The following is an 18,908-nucleotide window of genomic DNA, read 5'->3' as shown; positions in this document are numbered from 1 at the left end:
GCAGGATTTGGTGAAGATAGCTCAGAAAGGAGACGGAAGTGTGCTCACTAGACAAAGTTAAAGTCAGTAAAATTTGCGGGATCACCCACAATGGCTTTTCTGTACATCTACTGAGTTCCTTTTCCTAATACGGCACTTAGTTTATGGAATACCATCACTCTCACCGAGAGACACCATGGGTTTCTATCAGCTTTTGTCTCATGTTAAAGGCCCAGAAGCCATCTCAGGAATATAAAACTACTTCTAAATGTGGTTATTACACTTCTCAGGGCTGGTTTTGAACCTGTGTCTGTCCCTGAGAATGGCTACAGTTAAACTCCAGGACCTGGAAGATCCATTTAATGGCCCGAATTAGAGAAGTTTGAATGTGGGTCATGTGTTTCTTTGTCTTAAAATTGCAAAGTTGGAAATAGTGCAAAATAAATTTTATGTGCCTCTCTGGGAATAAACAGTCTTCCTACCAGTCTTCCCAAATGTATTCTCAATAAGAAAATTTCTGATTTCCTGGGGTTTTCTGTGTATTTTCAATAGCTCGCTACAAAATACGTTGTTTATATTGTGGAACATCATGTCAATATCTGATTCTCTTCAGAGAACTTGGAGTCTTCTCTAGATAAAATTTACTTCAGTGGCAGATACCATGTGAGAACTATTCTTTATAAAATTACTCGACTAAATATGGCAGACATTTCTATACTTTAACTTTTTAAAAAATATCCTTGACTATAATTAAGAAACAGAAAAACCGAAGGACACAATGAACACAACTGGAGTCTGCAACTTTGCTAAAAAATTATGTAGCTCATAGGTAAATTTGCATGGTGTCCTTGCTTTTATGACAGAATCAGTAAGCAAAATTTAAAGTAGTGGTTGAACTACTTCAATATCTATGTGGATTATTAATGTTCACATCTTTAAAGATAATTTGAGCTATGCTTTCTTGTCACCAAGAAATAAACGTCAAAATTCCCGGAGATTCTGCAGTCATTACCTAATAAGAATAATAATATAGCACTTATTGTGCTATACATGTAATGTAATGGGTCTGCAGCAGTCAGAAATGGAACACAAAGACAGGAGAAGCATCCCCGGTTTTAGTGATGCTATATTAATTATGACAGAAAAGGCTTTTCTATTATAAGCTGCATTTTTAAGATGTTTGAACTTTCCCACAGGAGTTTTTCTTATGACAGCTTTTTTATTTATTTATTTATTTTGTTTTGTTTTACATAGTAATGAAAATCAGGAGATTGGTTTTTAATGTTTTTGAAAAATTTTATCTGGGAATAAAAGTGTTTTTCTCGCCATTAGAACATATTTTACATACTTTGTTTTCTGAAACTTCAAAACAAATAGCTTTTTAATGACCTTCAAACTTGTCTCCAGTGAAGAAGTTTAGTGCCTTGGCTATATCAGGTAAAGTTAGATTTGCAAATAATTAAATTATAAGCATTATCCAATGCTTCCCCTGCAAATTATTATTTCCCCAAATAGCAGTTAGCCCACTGCACCTTGCAAATGAGGGGAACTTGCAATTAATGGGTCAGTTATGGAAAATTAACCGCTCCTGGAATGTAAATGTTCTGGATACAATTTTTGTGCATGCTAAAAAACCAGAGCTGAAAATGATCTGTTGGACTCTGACCTGACATTCAAATATAAGAGAGCTCTACTAACAAAGAAGAGAGCAGTATAAAGCTGAAACTGTGGCCTATCTGATCTACTTTGGTCTAAAATCTCACTAAGAACCACTTCATTCTTTGAGCTCAACATATTGAGATACACTCAGGAGACACACAGTTGAGATCCAAAACAGGAAAGGCCTTGACTGCTCATTAAAATGTTAATTACGCCATGGAGGGTTCAGCGCTGTCCTTCAACCATGAATTTTTACTGCTTGCCCTATTAATGTATTAAAAAGCCAAAGTACCAGAGGAGCAGCAGCGTGATAGGAAGATAGAATGCACATTCACTTAAATACATGGCAACATGTATTTCTTTAAATGCCAAGTTTTTGAGAAGTGGACTCATGTATTTTCCCTTTGTCATCAGAGCACTAGCCACACTCCTGCATTTTCTAATTGTATTATATGGGTTTTGGAATTTTCTTACTTGGAGATGAGAGTGGACAAGCTATATATTTGTCTCCACATTATATTTGAGGGCAGGGACTATGTTTATCTTTTAGTCTTTGAAATCTCTATGCCTAGTACCGTACCAAGCGCCAAAAAAAAGGGGGGGCACTGAAACATTTTATATAAATTTACAATGTATAAGGTTAAAGCAAAATTTTATATTCTCCAAATTATAAAAGTCAGTTTCTTAATATGTCTAAGTCAGAACCTCAAAAGGCTTAATTTTACCTACTCATAAATTCATAGAAGAATACTGTCTTTTCAATTTTTTAATCAGAATTTTAAAATCAGCTTAAACCTTAAGCATCATTAAGGACTGAACTTAAAAAAAAAAAAGCCATGTTATATGATTCATTCAAAGACACTCTTGTCTCTTTATTATCCTTTCTGCATGTACTGTCAGTAAGGAATTAAACACAGGCTTCCATTGCTTTTCCATTGCTACACTCTAGTCCAATTGCCATGTAGTCAAGAGTGTAGATAGTTTGGCAAATGACTGACCAGGTGTGAAGTATGAGATGTTCTGAAGTCTTAGGACAGTACTTTCTCTGTGAACACTTATCAGAAGTCCCAGCTACTTTACCCTCACGTACCTAACAATTTTTTTTTGTTTTGTGGGAGGTGGGTAATTTATGGCTTCCCATAAAAGAGATCTATCTTCAAGTTTCCTCAAAGCTAGAAATTTGTAGAAATCCCTGCATTTTTGTAATTTTATGTTGTTACCCTTGACCAGAGCCTTTATTTTAAATACTCATAATTTCTAAATAATGTGCTTTGAATGGCATATTTCCATTGATAATTTCTTAGTAATGGCAGTGTTTAGGAGATAGAAAAATTACATCCTTTGCATTCCATGTGAGGATATGACATAGATTCCTCCCCTAGTAGTATATAATTTTTCTCTTGATATTTCACTAGCCACCCATGACTTAAAAACAATATGTGATTTAGCTGTTGGCTATGTGGCTATATGATCCCAAAGAGATTTGCTAATCCAAGGTTCTATTTTCAGTTCTTAAAATATTTATAGTTACAATTACAATTAATGGTGAAAATCAATTTATATCATCTCTTTTCTTCATAGATGATATTAATTACTCTATTGCTTTTAACTTTGGGTCTTCCAAATCTGCACTGTAGTATACCCTCTTAAACCTAGTAATGTTATGGTGCCACCATAAGAAAAATAATCTTTGATGGATAATCTTGTTTGTGTCATTTAATTCCTCTGACCCGGTTTTCTGGTCAATAAAATGATATATGTGATCATCGTGATAATATATTGCATTTATATAGAACTTTTAACTTTTAGAAAAATTATTTTCATTCCTGTAATAAATGCCTGGCCCATATAACTAATAAATAAATGATTGGTGAGGATATCCATTATTTTGAGTTTCATCAACACAATATTCCTATAAGATAGATAGAACATGCAACTGTCTAATTTTATCAATGAGGACAGAATCCCAGGTTTGATTGGAGATTTTCTCCAATGCGTTTTCACACTCTGCTAGTAATGCACCTGAAACCAAAAGCCAAGATTCTCTTTGCCACATCTGTAACTTTAAAAAAAGCAAAACAAAGAAACAAACAAACAAAAAAAGAAAGAAAAACTATATGCAGGATAAAGATTTTTGTTTTCCCATACATTCTATAGATGATGTAAAGGGAGCAAAATTGGCAAGCTCTTTTGAAACTAGTCAAACAAATTCAAAGTATAATTTTAATTAGAAAAAAAAGCATGAAAACATTTATCTAGTATTTACTGAAGCCATTGTTATAAAGTTTGATTTGGTGCATGTACTTATCTCTGTCATCAAGCAGGTACAAAATATTTGTAGCATGGCTTATATCAAGTGAGCCTTTTCACTTTAAACACTGCAGTGCTGGGATATCGATTAGTTTTTAAAGAATTCAATAGTTGCAAATGAGTAATATTGGGGTTGGTGCAAAATTAACATTAATTGATTGAATATATGACTAAACCACTTGATGTGAACAGATTTTCTTAATCTATATTTTAATTGAATCCAGTTTTCTATGTACACACCATTTTATTTCATTTCTATGTTTATAGATACTTTGTTCTACCACTCCAATCATGTTCATTTCTTTCTACTAATATCCAGGTTCCCAAATTGCATAAGCACAGAGGAAGTGAGAAGGGAAATATTCTTCTAATACTCCCTTTCTCAGAGTTCTAAGACTATCATATTATCCAAATTGTCATTTAAACTATATAAATGTTCAGTGATCTCTCATTTTTGCGTTTTCTATGTAGGCAATGATGAATTATATTTTTTGAAGTATAATCAACTCAAGATTTAAATTTTTCTATTTCTTAAAACAAACTCTGATATCAGTCACACATTTCTACCTTTATTCTAGAAATAAAGCATCAGAATTTTAAGCGAATGAGCCTTCAACCTCTAATAGATGTATCAGTTTCACGTCTCAACACTAAATTGTTGAGAACTATCCTCCATTTTGTGTTAAGATTGCAGTCATGTGCTCAGATTTTTAACTTAGAAAACAGCCAACCTGTGACCCAGTGCCAAAAGCTTGACTAGATCAGCTTACAGCCAACCCACATCAGAATTATAATTTCAAATGGAATGGCGGGGAGGGGGAGTTAAATAATACAAATAGCTCCCTAAGATGCTTACTCAGTGATTCTGCTGTTGAAAATTTTTGTACCAGGGTTTTAACCTATAGAAAACTGCTATGAATTATAGACGTACCTTCTATAATGTTTTACAAAACATTTTTGGTAGTCATGTTTAACAGTACAGTGATTTGACTTAGAGGTATTAGGAACAATGAAAGAAGTCACAACTCTTATAATCTATTCCCAAGATATATAGTTTACATTTTTAGGAGAAACAGTTGGCCTATACTTGCAGGTCTAATAGCTATGTGCTTTCTTGTAAACTGTCTTTTCCCTGGGTTTTCCACAAAATAATGGTTAAAGTTTAAAGATGACCGTTGTAAGTCAGTGGTTAAATATCAATTTGCAAAGTCTATCTTATCACTAGAAATCTGGGTAGATTATTTATATAACTTTAGCAAGAGATTACATAAGATTACATCCTTGGTAAATAGCAGAAAGTAATAAGAATGAACATTGGTCTATGAATTGAATGATTATTAATTCAATTCAATGAACCATAATGCTACCATAGTATAAGAGAAAATATTCATATGCTATAAAATGACTTGATATCCAAAAATAAAAGACTTGGACAATCCATCTGAAATTGAAACTTTCATATTGTTAAATTACATACAAATACAAATACATTTTTGAAAGCTATATACAGATTCTCCTTAATGTTATTTCCTTTAGTTTTCTGGAAAGGGGACTATTTTGGTTCAAGTTATAAAAGTACTTCAGAAGGAATATTCATTTCCTATAAATAAAGACTAAAAGAATTATCTTCTGATAATCATATGTTAGCTTGATACTGTTTTATATAATTTTCTTTCTGACTCTCAAAATAATTTTTTTTCTGATTATAGAGGTAATATAGTTATATGGTAAAAACACAAAGGTACAAAAGAAGTAAAGAAGCAAAAAATAATACTCATAATTCAATACTGAGACAATTACTATTAATTATTTTGTCACATATATTTCTACTCTTTTCTCTATGCATATATTACACATTTGGGAGTAATCCTCTATAAAAGGAATATGAAACAAAATCATTAGAATGAGGAAATGAGCAAATTAATTTTAAATTGGTGAAATCTTAGATGCATATTGTTTTAGAAATTTTACAATGGTATAGCCGTAACTTAGGACTGGATTTGAGTCTAGATTATCTAAGAACTAATGTGGAAAGTAATGTATATTTAAATTTGCTCTAATTTATTTCAGTAATCCCTTTTCTCAGGTTGTACATCTCAGCTGATGCAAATTATATCAAAGTGAAATTCGGTTACTAATCCAGATAAACAGTTTTTTTTTTTTTAAGGGAGAAAATATCTAAATAAAATGAATTATTTTGTGATTTTGAGATTAACTAACATTCAATGTTCATGACATTTTAAAGTCTTTTAAAAATAAATGAGAAAAAAAAAATTAAGATTTGGCCTTACCTATACTCAAGGGTGACTAAAAATCTTTCTTAATCTAGTAATATTACAGAACTAAAGTGTATTTTGTGATTTTGTTACACATACCATGCATAATTTATCAATTAACTGAAGTATATTAAAGCAGTCCTCTTAAGTTTCATTCAGAATTCTATTTCCATTTCCCCCAAACTGTCTCTTTTTTCCTGCCTACATCAGATTCTGCTCTTTTTTTTTAATGGTCTAAACAAATTTTGGGAAATTTTCTGAGGAAAAAAGGCCTAAAATGATATACATGAAACTTTATTCTTGGATTTTCTTCCATTTTATTGAAAGGAATAATGCTTTTTTCCTTGGAGTTTCAGTAGATTTTTTTTCCTTCATCTTTCTAATATCAACACTCTCATCAATACTCTGAATCAAATTGTAGAACTTCTGTCTCATCATTGCTGCATTGCTGTATGATTCTCTCTTCGTGAACTGTGTTGCCTGCATTGCAAGGTGTTAAATTTATTCCTACCACAAAGCAAAATCATAATTGACAAAAAATTTTATTTTTCTGTGCTATATGACCCATATGCAACGTTTGTCCTTTTGTTACTGAACTCTTTGATACCGCAAGATTCCTTTTTTAAATCTAGAAATCTAGTTTCTGTCTGAGCCCTTTTCTAAAATTGTTATCTCAAATGTTCTCAGGGTCCTCTTCAATGTTCATGATGACCATTCTCAAGCTACATCTTTTTATTCTCTTAATTATTCTCATTATTTATTATTATTATTCTTATTCATTTGACTAATCACTTTTTCAAGAGATCTTCCCTACTTATTTACTGTGAAATTTTAATTCCCAAAATGCCATCACCCTTTCTGGGTGCTCTCCCTCTGTTCCTAACTCTGGCCATGTTCTCTCATTGTATCCACCCCTCACTGAGAGAACAGGAAGAGCTGTCTGCTCTGAAGTCATGCAGACTTGGCTCAATTCTTGGCACACCCCTTACCAGCCAAATGGCTTTAGGAATGTCTCAATCTCTTAGCTCCATTTATTTCTTTTAAGCATATATAATGATAAAGCCAATAGTAGGCAGTCCAGGGCTTACAGGGTTGTTACGCAGATTGAAATATCCAGGCAACTTCCAGCTCCAGGCTCTTTTACTTCTAGAGTCCTCATCATCTTGCTTGGAAGCATTAGCTCTTTTTGACTCTATTTTCCTATCTGGGAATGTAATAATATCTACCTTGATATTTTAAGGCTTTAAAAAAATGTATTTAAAGTATCTAGCCACAACAGCTAACATTGAGGAGACACAATAAATACTAACTGTTATTTTCATTAGTGTGATTATTGTTATTTGCCTATTGATTAATTAATGATGTCAGCTGGCATATTTTAACCTTTAATTATTAATAAATTATAGTGAAGATATTTATACATATTTATAACTCAGTAGATTGGCTTCTTTAATGTTCTTCCCTCCCATACTCCTTTCTACTCTATTTCCAATTTAAAAAACAACAAAAAAAACATACTTGGCTCACTTTTTGATCTATTTATGTATTTATTTATTAGTATTGAATTTTAGGAGTTCCTTGTTTATTTAGGATATTAACCCCTTATATATTGTTTGCAGGTATTTCCCCCCATTTCATAGATTGCCATTTCACTTTGATAATCGTTCCCTTTGCTGTGCAGAAGCTTTGCAGTTTAATATAGTCCCCTTGTCTCTTTTTGCTTTTGTTTCCTGTACTTTTGGAATGTGGTTGCCAGGAGCTAGGGGAAGGGGAAAATGGGAAGTTTCTGTTCAACAGGTATTAAATTTCAGTCATTCAAGATGAATGACTTCTAGAGATTTGCTACACAACATTGTGCCTATAGTTGATATTGTATTGTACATATAAAAATTGGTTAAGAGGACAGATCTCGTATTAAGTGTTCTTATCACAATTTAAAAAGTAAATAAAGATATTATTTGCAATAAAGCTGATGCTACCATTCTTGTAAATAATGTTTAATGACCCTCCAGAGTAACATATTCTTGGTTTTAATGTGTCTTTTACGACAGAGAAGCAGTGACACAATGGATAATTTCCACTGAAGCTCTCAGGCTCCAAAAGCAAAGTGTCTACATCATATTACATGGTGAAGGAATATTTGTTAAATGAACAAATGAATTAATGGTGTGACAAAGTTTAACTATATCAGGTCAAACTCTGTACCAGGCACTCATTCAACAAATATTTATTGAGCACCTACAATGTGTCAAGCACTGTTTTAGGATCTGAGAATATTGAAGTGAGCATAACCCTCCTGTCCTCATGAAGCTTAAATTGTAGTAAGCAAAGACAAACAAAAATTGATTTAACTATACATATATATTAGATGTGATAAGTACTGTGAACAACAACCGGTTAGGGTAAGGACAAAGGGCATGTGGAAAATTCTTGGAAAGTGTATGTTTTATTATATAACACACTACTTCAAATCTTAGAACAACAACCATTTTATTTGCTCACGATTCTATGGTTTAGCTGTTCGATCGAGTTCCTCTGGTTGGTTCTTCTGCCGATCTCATTTGGTGTCATTTATGAGGCTGTAGTTATCTGGCAATTTAGCCTGGAGCTGAATGATCTAATGTAGCCTCATTTACATGGCTGATACTCCCTTCCAGTCTCTCACCCTCAATGAGGCTAGCCTGAGCTACCTCGCATGATAGCAGAATTTCAAGATAAGAATAGAAACTGTAAGACCTCTTGAATGCCTAGGCTCAGAATTCACACATCACTTCCACTGCATTCTGCTGCCAAATCAAGTCACTGGGCTTACCAAAATTCAAATGAAGAGGAAGTAAACTCCACTTCTTGATAAAAAGAGTTATATAGAACTTTTGCCCATTTTTAACTTACTGCAGATGGTGAGTTACTATCTTATCTTGGATAGTCAATGATATCATCTCTGGTAGGAGGACATAAGGGCAGGGAGTTACATGATGTGAGACCATACTCCATATGAATATTTTTGAGGAGTACATTCTGGGCCAAAAGAATTGCCAGCACAAAGTACCAAGGTGTAAAAACATTGAATTTAATGTCATTGGAAAACATGAAAAAAGACAAGTGTGTTAGGAGATAAAGGTAGAGAAGTTGTAAAGGTCCTTGTAGGCCATTATTAGGGCTTTGTCTTTTACTCCAAGTGAGATTGGAAGAATTGTTGGGAGTTCTGAGCATATGTGTCAACAGGATCTCTCCGGCTTCTGGATTGAAACTGAATTTCAGGGTAAGGTGGCAAGAATGGACACAAGGGGCACAGTGATGAGATTTATGCAGAGGAAAGATGATGATGGTTTGGAATATAAGGGTAGAACTGACAGCATTTTTCTGAAATAATTTTTATAACTAATAAGGCAGAAAACATTTTTGGATTGTATAGTCTTCTCAACCAGATTTTCAGCTTCCCTGAAAAAGAAATTGTTTTTGTTTTTAATGTGTGTCTTCTACTTTGGCATTTGAAAAGCAGTCAGTAAATACTTATTGACTTGTTAGTGCAGACTCAAGCCTTGCTTCTGGATTGAGCATAATCACTACAGGAATGCTGAGTCTTTCAGAGTTCATCATCACACAATGTTTGAAGACCAAAAGCTAGTAGATGAGCCTGTTAAGGTCCATTGATACTCTTCAGATTGAATATCTGTTATTTGCTCAAAGATAGCAAAAGAATTAGGGCTAAGACAACCTATATCCAGCAGTATTAAAAGCCATCCCTTGAAATGTAAATAATTATTAAATTAATTGACCGTTATCATTTTAAGTCTCTACTAAGTAAAAAGCAGTATGTCAGAAATTCAAAGTCAAACAAGATATAGTCACAAAAGGACTTATATTCTACTGTGGTGTGGAGAGTGTTAATTTTATAAATGAAGAAAGGTGAATTTATCAGCTGTTGGATGGAAAGTATTAATAGGCACAGAGGAGTTTGGGGAAGATCTAAGTGTAGAGTATTCCTGGAACTACTTTATTTCTAGGTAACAAATTGGAAATCTGGTGTTATGATGTGGTAGAGCCATGACTAATTCCAGGCCCAGCATAGTGGACAGTAAATGTACTTTCTGGTGGTAGCAAAGTATCTGCTTCTAAATTTCATCCCAGTGAGTAGAGTGAAGTATATATGCTTGTGTAGGTGTTATTCTTTTTATAGAAATATATATATGTGTGTGTGTGTGTGTGTGTGTGTGTGTGTGTGTGTACACACATATATATGCACACACACTAGCATATAATACTATAATATGCATACACACATATATATATAAACATACTAGTATATAATACTATATAAAGACATTATGATAATTAATATAAAAATAACTTTGAATCACAATCTTCCATTGAATCAAAATGCAGAGCATATCACTTTTAGAAGGAAAAAGGAACTTACAAATTTTACCCATTCTTATGTTTTCAGAATTTGGAATTTAAACTTTTGTATCACCCGAAACAGTAAGCAATATCACTAAAGAGATGGAAGATGCTTTATGTCATGAAAAATTGGTATAAAATCAATATTTTTATTTAATATGTCATAGGATATATCATTTTAAAAAATAGAATGTGAAGCATAGAGTCTGACTATCTTTAGTTAATTTTATCTATTGTTAACTCATAATTTGTTAAAAGTGTGACACTGATGCCACAATGTTTGCAAGTGTAAAAAGGCATGACATTTCAGATCTTATAACTCCATAGGACATATTCATTTCATTCTGTTTGAAATTAGCATTAAAAAAATTCTTTTCTGGAAATGAAAAGGCCAGCTTTGCTTCTCTGTGACTTAAAATAGCTTTTCTGAATTTACCACACTTTATTTTCCTTATCTATAAAACTAAGTGGTTGAGATAGACCTGTGGTTCTCAACCATAGCTGCATACTACAGTCATTTGAGGAGCGTTAAAAGTAGTGGTAATAAAAGTAACAATGGCCGGGCCTCACCTCAGGGTTTAATTTTTAAAGATTTCCAGGTAACTTTAATGTACAGCAAGTGTTGAAAACCAATGGGCTAGATGATCACTAAGGTTACTTCTAGCAAAACTTTCTAACTTAATGATTCACTGTGTTTTGACATAGTAATAATAATTGCTAGAGATACTAATGTTTTTAGTATTCGCTATGTCCTGAAAAATAGAAATTACAAAGACTATTTCTACTCAAAATTGAGAACATCTTCTCATCTGTACTCTAAAATGTTCTGTATTATGAGAATAATTTGCAACAGAAGCCATCTCTATACGTTATTCATTTGTATACATTGTTCATAATGTAACATATACATTTAAAATAGCATAGATTTAATTAATTCTTAGAAATTAACAATGTTGTAATTGGAAAACACTTTCTTTCAGTATGCCTGCATTGTAAAGACAGTGTACTAAGAAGTTGTAATTCTTTTTTAAATCGATATTGTAGCTATTTAGATTTTGAATAAATGGATCATTAATATCCTAAGAGATAATAAACCTGAAGTGTATAACTTATTCATAATAAATACTTTACACATTGATTTATTATGAAGCAGAATAGACAGTTTTATAAAAGACTGATTCAAGTAGAATATATAATGGTATTGGTATTTCAAAAGATAGAAGTTTGATTTCTTGAAACAGTTTTGAAATGTGTCACTATAATATTTTGTTACTAGTTTTTCACTAAAAAACTTTTCATTGGTGTAAATAGATATTTTTTTCTTTAATCTTGAATACTAGAGAATAATTCCACATACTATATTACTTAAGCTCCCATAAAATCAAGAACCCAACAATATACTCAGACCCAAAAAGAAACTGTAGATTCTTGGGAAATTGGGGAAAAGGCCTTTAAAATATATTAACTTGGGAAGTAATAGATTTCGTGTCTTATATTTTCACACAATTCTGTGCTTGTGCATGTGTACTTTTGAATACTTGGGACAGACATAATCTTTTAGCCAGGCAAAAGGAAAAGAAGTACAGATGACAGCTAACAGCTAACATGGGTAAATGTAGGTGTAACCAACAAAGAATGTTCTAGTTGTATGGAATTTTTGCAGGCCTAGTTGTTTTTGAAAACTATTTGAAAAAAAATGTAATGCTCAGAAAGGATGCCATGAACAAGAAATATATGATTTTTAGTGTAATGTGTACGTCTGTATCATCATTCTGTGTTCACTTCTGACATCGTCAGTTGGTTATTCTTATTATCTTTAATGCTCATACATATTTCATTGTATTCGTTTGCCCTATTGACGATAACCTAAATTTAATAACTAAGTAATTCACAGATATACCATTAATCATAGCATGCAAAATTATGACACTAGATGAATAATGTGACTGCTGAAATAGCCCACATGTTTAAAAATCTTGTTATGTGGAGAACTGGGGGAGCTGTTTTGCTTCACATTAACTCTACAACATATCAGTTTGCTTTATAAGGTCTCCCTGAAATCAATCAGACATGTGTACCTTGCTTTCAAAGAATTTTGTACAGTAGGAATAAGCTATGAAATGTTTGAAAATACAAATGACACTTACTATTGGTTTTGTAATAATAGTGACATGTATGCTAGTGATTTAAAAACCGATTTATATGAATTTTACATAGTTTTAAAATACCAAGAGGTTTTATGAAGCAATATTAAATTTAGTGTCAGAATGGCACCACATTACTCTTAATACTAATCAGAATGGCATCTTATTACTCTGCTCTTGAGGGTGACCAAATGTAGAATTGGCAGTTACACCCTCATCTTTTAAGATCTTCTATTCCTTTCCAAATTCTGGTGTTCTCCTATCAGATGCATTATCTGATGCATTATTTTGTGTTTTGTTTTTTATTTTAAACTGGAAAGAACATATCACGCTGCACTCATTTATATTGTTATCCATCTGTTTAATCATTAAGTCAACAAAGGGATAATAATTCCAAAGAAAGTTAAGGAAAGAGGTTATGTAGCCTCAAGAAAAGGTATACACGAGAAGGGGATGAGTGTGATTAGAAGCATTTCATGCTGCGGGGAATGAAAGACTAAAACATGGAGACCAGTGTCATTATTGTCTCAATTTTGCCTCGATCTGGGCCAGGTCAGCAATGCAATCATTGTACAAAGTAAATTGACCTACTTTTCTAAGGATGTCATATAAAATTTACATGATCTTCAGAGTCTAACAACATTATATTAAACATGGACTTTATATCTGACAGCCACAGTTTAGTAATGCTAACATTTCCTTGAGTAAATAAACCATCATTGTGTAGATATAAATATATAACTTTTTTTTATATGAGATCTTATTTAAAGTAAAGTTTTTTCCTTGTTAAGACTTTGAATTGGCTTACTGGACATAACCACATAATGTGAAAGTTTAAATACTGGACTCCATCTTGAAAGCACAGATACTGCATTAAACTAAAGCTGTCATCCAGGGTGAATAATGCAGATGTTGTGTTTTAAAACATGTCAGATTGTCTTAAGTCTATCTTCTTTAAACTTTAATCAGTTAAGATAAATGTTCTTCATTTGGCCTTAACTTTGTCACAAGAAGAGACAGCTAATGAAATAAATTGAAATGCTGCCATGGTTAGGTGGAATCAGAATTTAATACGGCTGCAGGTGATTGAAAGTATAATTGATAAATATACATTTTTTAATTTGACATCATTACATGACATCAGAGAAAGAAGACACCAAATTTTTAATTGGCTAATACTTAGAAGTATTTGGGTAAACTTCAGTGTAATTTTTATGTAGCTCTTTCTAAATACAGTGTATTCCTTCTTAAAAGAAGTTGTTATTAAGAGTATTTTGAGCTGTGAATAATAATGATATCAGATGACGAATATTAAAAGATTTTGCTTCTAGACACCAAAAAGAGATTGTATAAATTATATTCTGTAGCTCAACTTGGAAATCCAACTATCACAGAGAAGCCCTTCGTTGAAATCTCTTAGAAATAGACTGCATGCAAATTTAATCAAATAGCTTTAGGCATTCAGAGGTGAAGTAGGTTAAATCAAAAGTACCATATAAAAATTAACATCAAACCATGTGTTATCCTCTTTGAGTTTTAGAGTAATTTTAACAGATAGTAACTTGGTTTGAAATTAAACACACAGGTTTGCTAGTTGGAGAGTTTCCATGCCTGGTGGAGGGGAGGTGACAATTGGTGCAATCAGTATATAACACGTGTAATGATAATAAAGTTGATTGGTTAAACTAGATAGCATTTTTTTTTCTTTTCTGTCTCTTCCTGTAGAGTATTAGTTCAGCTGGGGGTGGAAGGGTTGTCCCCCCAACCTTCTTCCCCCTAAGAAGGCGTAGGTTGATACCATTTTTATTGTTCTGCTGGGGTGGAAAATAAACCATATGCTTTAGAATTTTGAATGGCTACACCAAAGAGAAAATTGAAACAGGCCCTCTTTCCCCTTTCCTTTCAGACTTTGGGGGTGGGGTTATTCCTCTAAACGTTCTAGCTACTTGGAGTTAGCTTAATGCTTCTACCCCAGGGCAAAGAAGGACAGGGGAAGAAATGTCAAGGGCTTCGAAGGTGTGTTGGGCTGAGTGAAGTATGGAGTGGAAAGCTTATGTCTGAAACCCACCCCTTCCCTGGATACTAGGCTACTAGGCATAGACAGTGAGAATCGGAACCAGCTGATGCCACTGCTGCTGTTTCCCGTTTCCAGGGTGAAATTTTCACAGCAGCTAATTCTAAAGGGAGGAAAAATCCCTAACCAGCAGCGGAGAAGATCCTATCACCCTACCCAAGCTGCATAACCTTTTAGGCAGGCTTTTCAGAGAAATTCGCATTTTAAAAGCAAGCATTCACGATCCAAAAATACGGGACAGGAATCAGAGCTGATATGAAATATGAAAAGCCTCTTTACACTCTGAGTGTTTGAAACGATCCGATGAGCATAGGAAGTGCCTGCCAACGCTTTGGCGGCTCCTCGTGCTGCCACTGCCGCTGCCGCTGCTGCTCTTCTCAGAGGGCTGGACAGAGCTAGTCCCGGTTTCAGCACCCCCGGCGCTGGACAGTTCTCTGCACGCCGCACCACTGCCTGCTTGCTTTTTCCAAACACTCTCGCTTTGCATTACTGGAGATGCATCTAAATTACGTCCTGTTCTACAAGTAGATTTTTTTTTTCCTGTACGGGAATTACAGTAGACGATTCTCTTAATTAAACTGCATTTTCTTCTTTACGGATTTGACAGGCGTATTTATCCCGATCTCCCCCGCTTTGCAGGAACGATTCTTTGGGAACGTGGTCCACCCAGGGATGTAAAACTGTGCTTACCGATGCATCCCATACGAAATGCTTATGTGATCGTCTCTCTACCTTCGCCATTTTGGCTCAGCAACCTAGAGAAATAGTAAGTAACAAAGGGAAAACACGGCTTTAATGCAAAGGCAGGGATATTGTGGCTAGTGTTTCTCCAGGGAACTGCATTTTAATGGGGAAATGGAAAATGTTGCAGGGTGGCAAAATTGGGTTCGTCTCCTCCTTAGCTACAGTAGCTTGGTGAAATGAATCGTCGTTGGTGTGCTATAAGTAAATTCTACTCAATTTCATGTCTTCTAACTTGAAATTTCTGCATGATAGTTTTGAGGATATACTCCGATCATATTACTAATATGCTACAAACTTTTAAATAAAAATAATTGTCAACTTAACCTTTATTTTATAACCGAAAAGCTGTTCTGGGGAATTTGTGAAGATACTGTTTGTAGTAGAATGAAGACCCCAGACACTACATCCAAACACATTGCATATATCTGCATTGGATATTTTCAGTATAGGTTTTGGAGGGTGCCCTCGGATATTTAATTTTTTTTAAGTCAAATAAAGTTTTCATGAAAGCATGGACTGTCAAAAACTGTAAAATCATTCCTTGAAAGTATATAGATTTGTAAAACTATTTTCTGAAGTAGATGGTCTAAAAGAAAAAATAATATCCTCCTCAAATATGTTAAAAATTATTTTAAAAACTGAAATACTGAAAAATAATTAAAATTACTGTGACTTTCTGTCTAAATTTGGCCTAAATATGCATCACTCTCTTACTTATTTCGATGACAAAAAAAAGCTACCTAATATAATTTAAAGTGCATATCTAAGGTTTGGAACACACTTGATCTTAAAGTGCATTTCTTCAAACTTTATATGTTAAAAATATGAAAAAGAACAGATTAGTTAGTATCATGTTAGTGTCTAAGAAACCTCTCATATTGTTACTGCTTATAATTGTAATGTTTTAAAAGATATAAGGCTTATTTTTCAAGGTCATATATTTAGGGGCTGATATTGGCATTGTGAAAATTATCTCTGCATATTTTATTCATAGCAAAAAAAAATCACAAAAGATATTCTAAGGTCTTGAAATTTGATTGTCTTCTGTGTCCTTAGAGACCAAGCAAGTGAAATGAAATGAGAGAACAGTTGACTTAGAAAAAAGTTGTCAAAAGTCAGAAAGTTTGAAAAATTTTTAATATTTAGGTACCAGATTCAGGTCATATAATGAGTTGTAAATGAGAAGATCAAAGTAAATTTTACCAAAAAACATATTGTGAAATAATTGAAATGTACTTAGTTGAAGAAAAATGAATACTGGCTTAAATTTTAGCTAGAGAAAATTTAACATGTGGCTGTTGACCAATTGGTAGTTTTAGTTATTTATTTTAGAAAGCCATAGTGGGAATATGTCATAATTAAGTATTTAAAACTCTAAGGCCTTTATTCACAGTAGGGGAGAAGGGGGAGCTAGAATTAGTCATTTTAGAGGTTGAGAATATGTGAACAGAGTGGTTACTGGGTAATTATCTGGTAACTATAACAACTATCTTGGCTATTTTTGAGTGTTAGGATATTTTTACTGAGTTTAGAAGTTATTTTAATGTATTTAAAAATTCTTTTTTGTTTCTTGTTTATTTTACAGGTCATGGAATCCTCTGGTACACCTTCAGTTACCCTAATAGTAGGCAGTGGGCTTTCTTGCTTGGCCTTGATCACCCTAGCAGTTGTTTATGCAGCATTGTGGAGGTATGTAATCAGTTAATATACTTGAAATGTAATACTCTGTTTCTAAGAGTTAAATCAGGAAATAGAATAACCATTATTTTGTCTCCTTTTTTTCTTCATTAACTGGAAGAAATATTTTTAGAACAGTTATAATTGCTGTCATTGAGCTATAATAAATGAGCTCAATAATAATAATAAAGTGTTTACCTCTTTTTTTTTCTCTATTTGCCTATGAGAAAATAAATAAAACATGCACACTTTTCTTTCCAGTTCAAATGATGATACCATCAACAAGTTGCTTACCCGCAAGCATGGTACTCTTATATCCCAGGTTCAATCTATATGTAGTTTCTATTTATCCCAATTGCTATTGAGCTTGAGAGTTTAATTGGTACAGTTAAATTAATTACTCTGTTATAGAAATATGGTCCTAAATTTTTAAGTTTTAAACATATGCTTTCAGTATGTTCCAGACAATAAGTAAAATTTTCTATAATATTAATGCACTAATATAACACCACAATGCTCTAAAAAGATTTTTGGTTGAATGTTTTGAACAAATCAGATTTTAACAAATTGATAAAAAGAAATCATAAAAATACATAAACAAGGGTAAATGATTGAAAAAATTTGTACAATATTTAAAATTGTATCTGCTCGATATGAAAATTTAGTATTTTTTAAAGATTTTTTTTATTCTATTAATATTATTAGACCTGTGAAGTTTATTATGTCTACTCATATATTGATAACTGGTACATAGGCAAATGGCCAAACTTCCAAATGGAGTTTTTAAGTTTTTAAATATTAAATATTTCTTTATTTCAATTATTTAAAATGTTTTAAATTTACTGTATTAGTAAATAGACAGTACTGTATTACTTCCTGAAAAATTGCAATGTTAAAATTTCAAAAATAGCCAGTCTAGGATTTTACTTATCTTTTACTTAAGATAAAAAAAAATTCTATTGCAAAAATAATTATAATTTAATAAGGAAAGGTCATTTTGTTTAACATCATCTTTTAAAAAAAATCATTGTTTACTATTATAATTTTTACTCTTTTAAGGACAAGAATTAATTGTCCAGAGTATTAAATCATCTAATATATGAAAATTTTCATGCTCTATATAAAAATAAAATATGTACACATTCTTGGTCCATTGACACTACATAATAGAGGTTCTTCCTATGAAGGAATTATCTGGTAGTGAAACACTGACAAGGTGAGACAATCTTATGAAATAAAGGAAATACATGGTCTAGGCATTGCATCATAGACAATAGAATCCAGGGTTCAGGGCACAGTCAAACAGGCATTATTCTGATAATGCAAGAACAAGATGGACAAGGGCAACTTTCTTTCCCACAGTTGCCTGAATGCCACTTCTCAGAAAATGAGGCAGTGTTTAAGGGCCAGGATACCAGGTAATCATAATAGCATCATAACCCGTATTCGCTGAAACTTTTAGAACTAAGTTTCTATTCCCCATTATTTAGAGTTCAGGCACCAGTTCTACCTTCTCTTTACACCTCAATACATATAGCTAACACTAGCACAAACACTGCCAATATAAATTATATATATATATATATATATATAATTTGTCAAAGAAGTACTCTATTAGTCCATAATAAAATTTTCTTTAATCAA

General features: G+C 32.7%; 1 protein-coding gene across 2 annotated transcripts in view; it reads left to right on the top strand.

Moving 5' to 3' along the window:
• The window catches only part of ADGRB3 (adhesion G protein-coupled receptor B3), a 659,277-nt gene that overhangs the window by 502,516 nt on the left and 137,853 nt on the right, over positions 1–18,908 (top strand). For both annotated transcript variants that reach the window (XM_006926408.1, XM_006926409.2), the window contains 2 exons: positions 15,483–15,609; positions 17,173–17,276. In XM_006926408.1, the coding sequence (XP_006926470.1) occupies positions 15,483–15,609; positions 17,173–17,276 (231 nt within the window). The remainder of the gene's footprint in view (positions 1–15,482; positions 15,610–17,172; positions 17,277–18,908) is intronic.

The sequence above is a fragment of the Pteropus alecto genome, unplaced genomic scaffold (genome assembly GCF_000325575.1).
Source record: "Pteropus alecto unplaced genomic scaffold, ASM32557v1 scaffold7, whole genome shotgun sequence".
Lineage (NCBI taxonomy): Eukaryota > Metazoa > Chordata > Mammalia > Chiroptera > Pteropodidae > Pteropus > Pteropus alecto.
The sequence above is the reverse complement of the archived record's forward strand: the minus strand, read 5'-3'. Positions and strand labels throughout refer to the sequence as shown.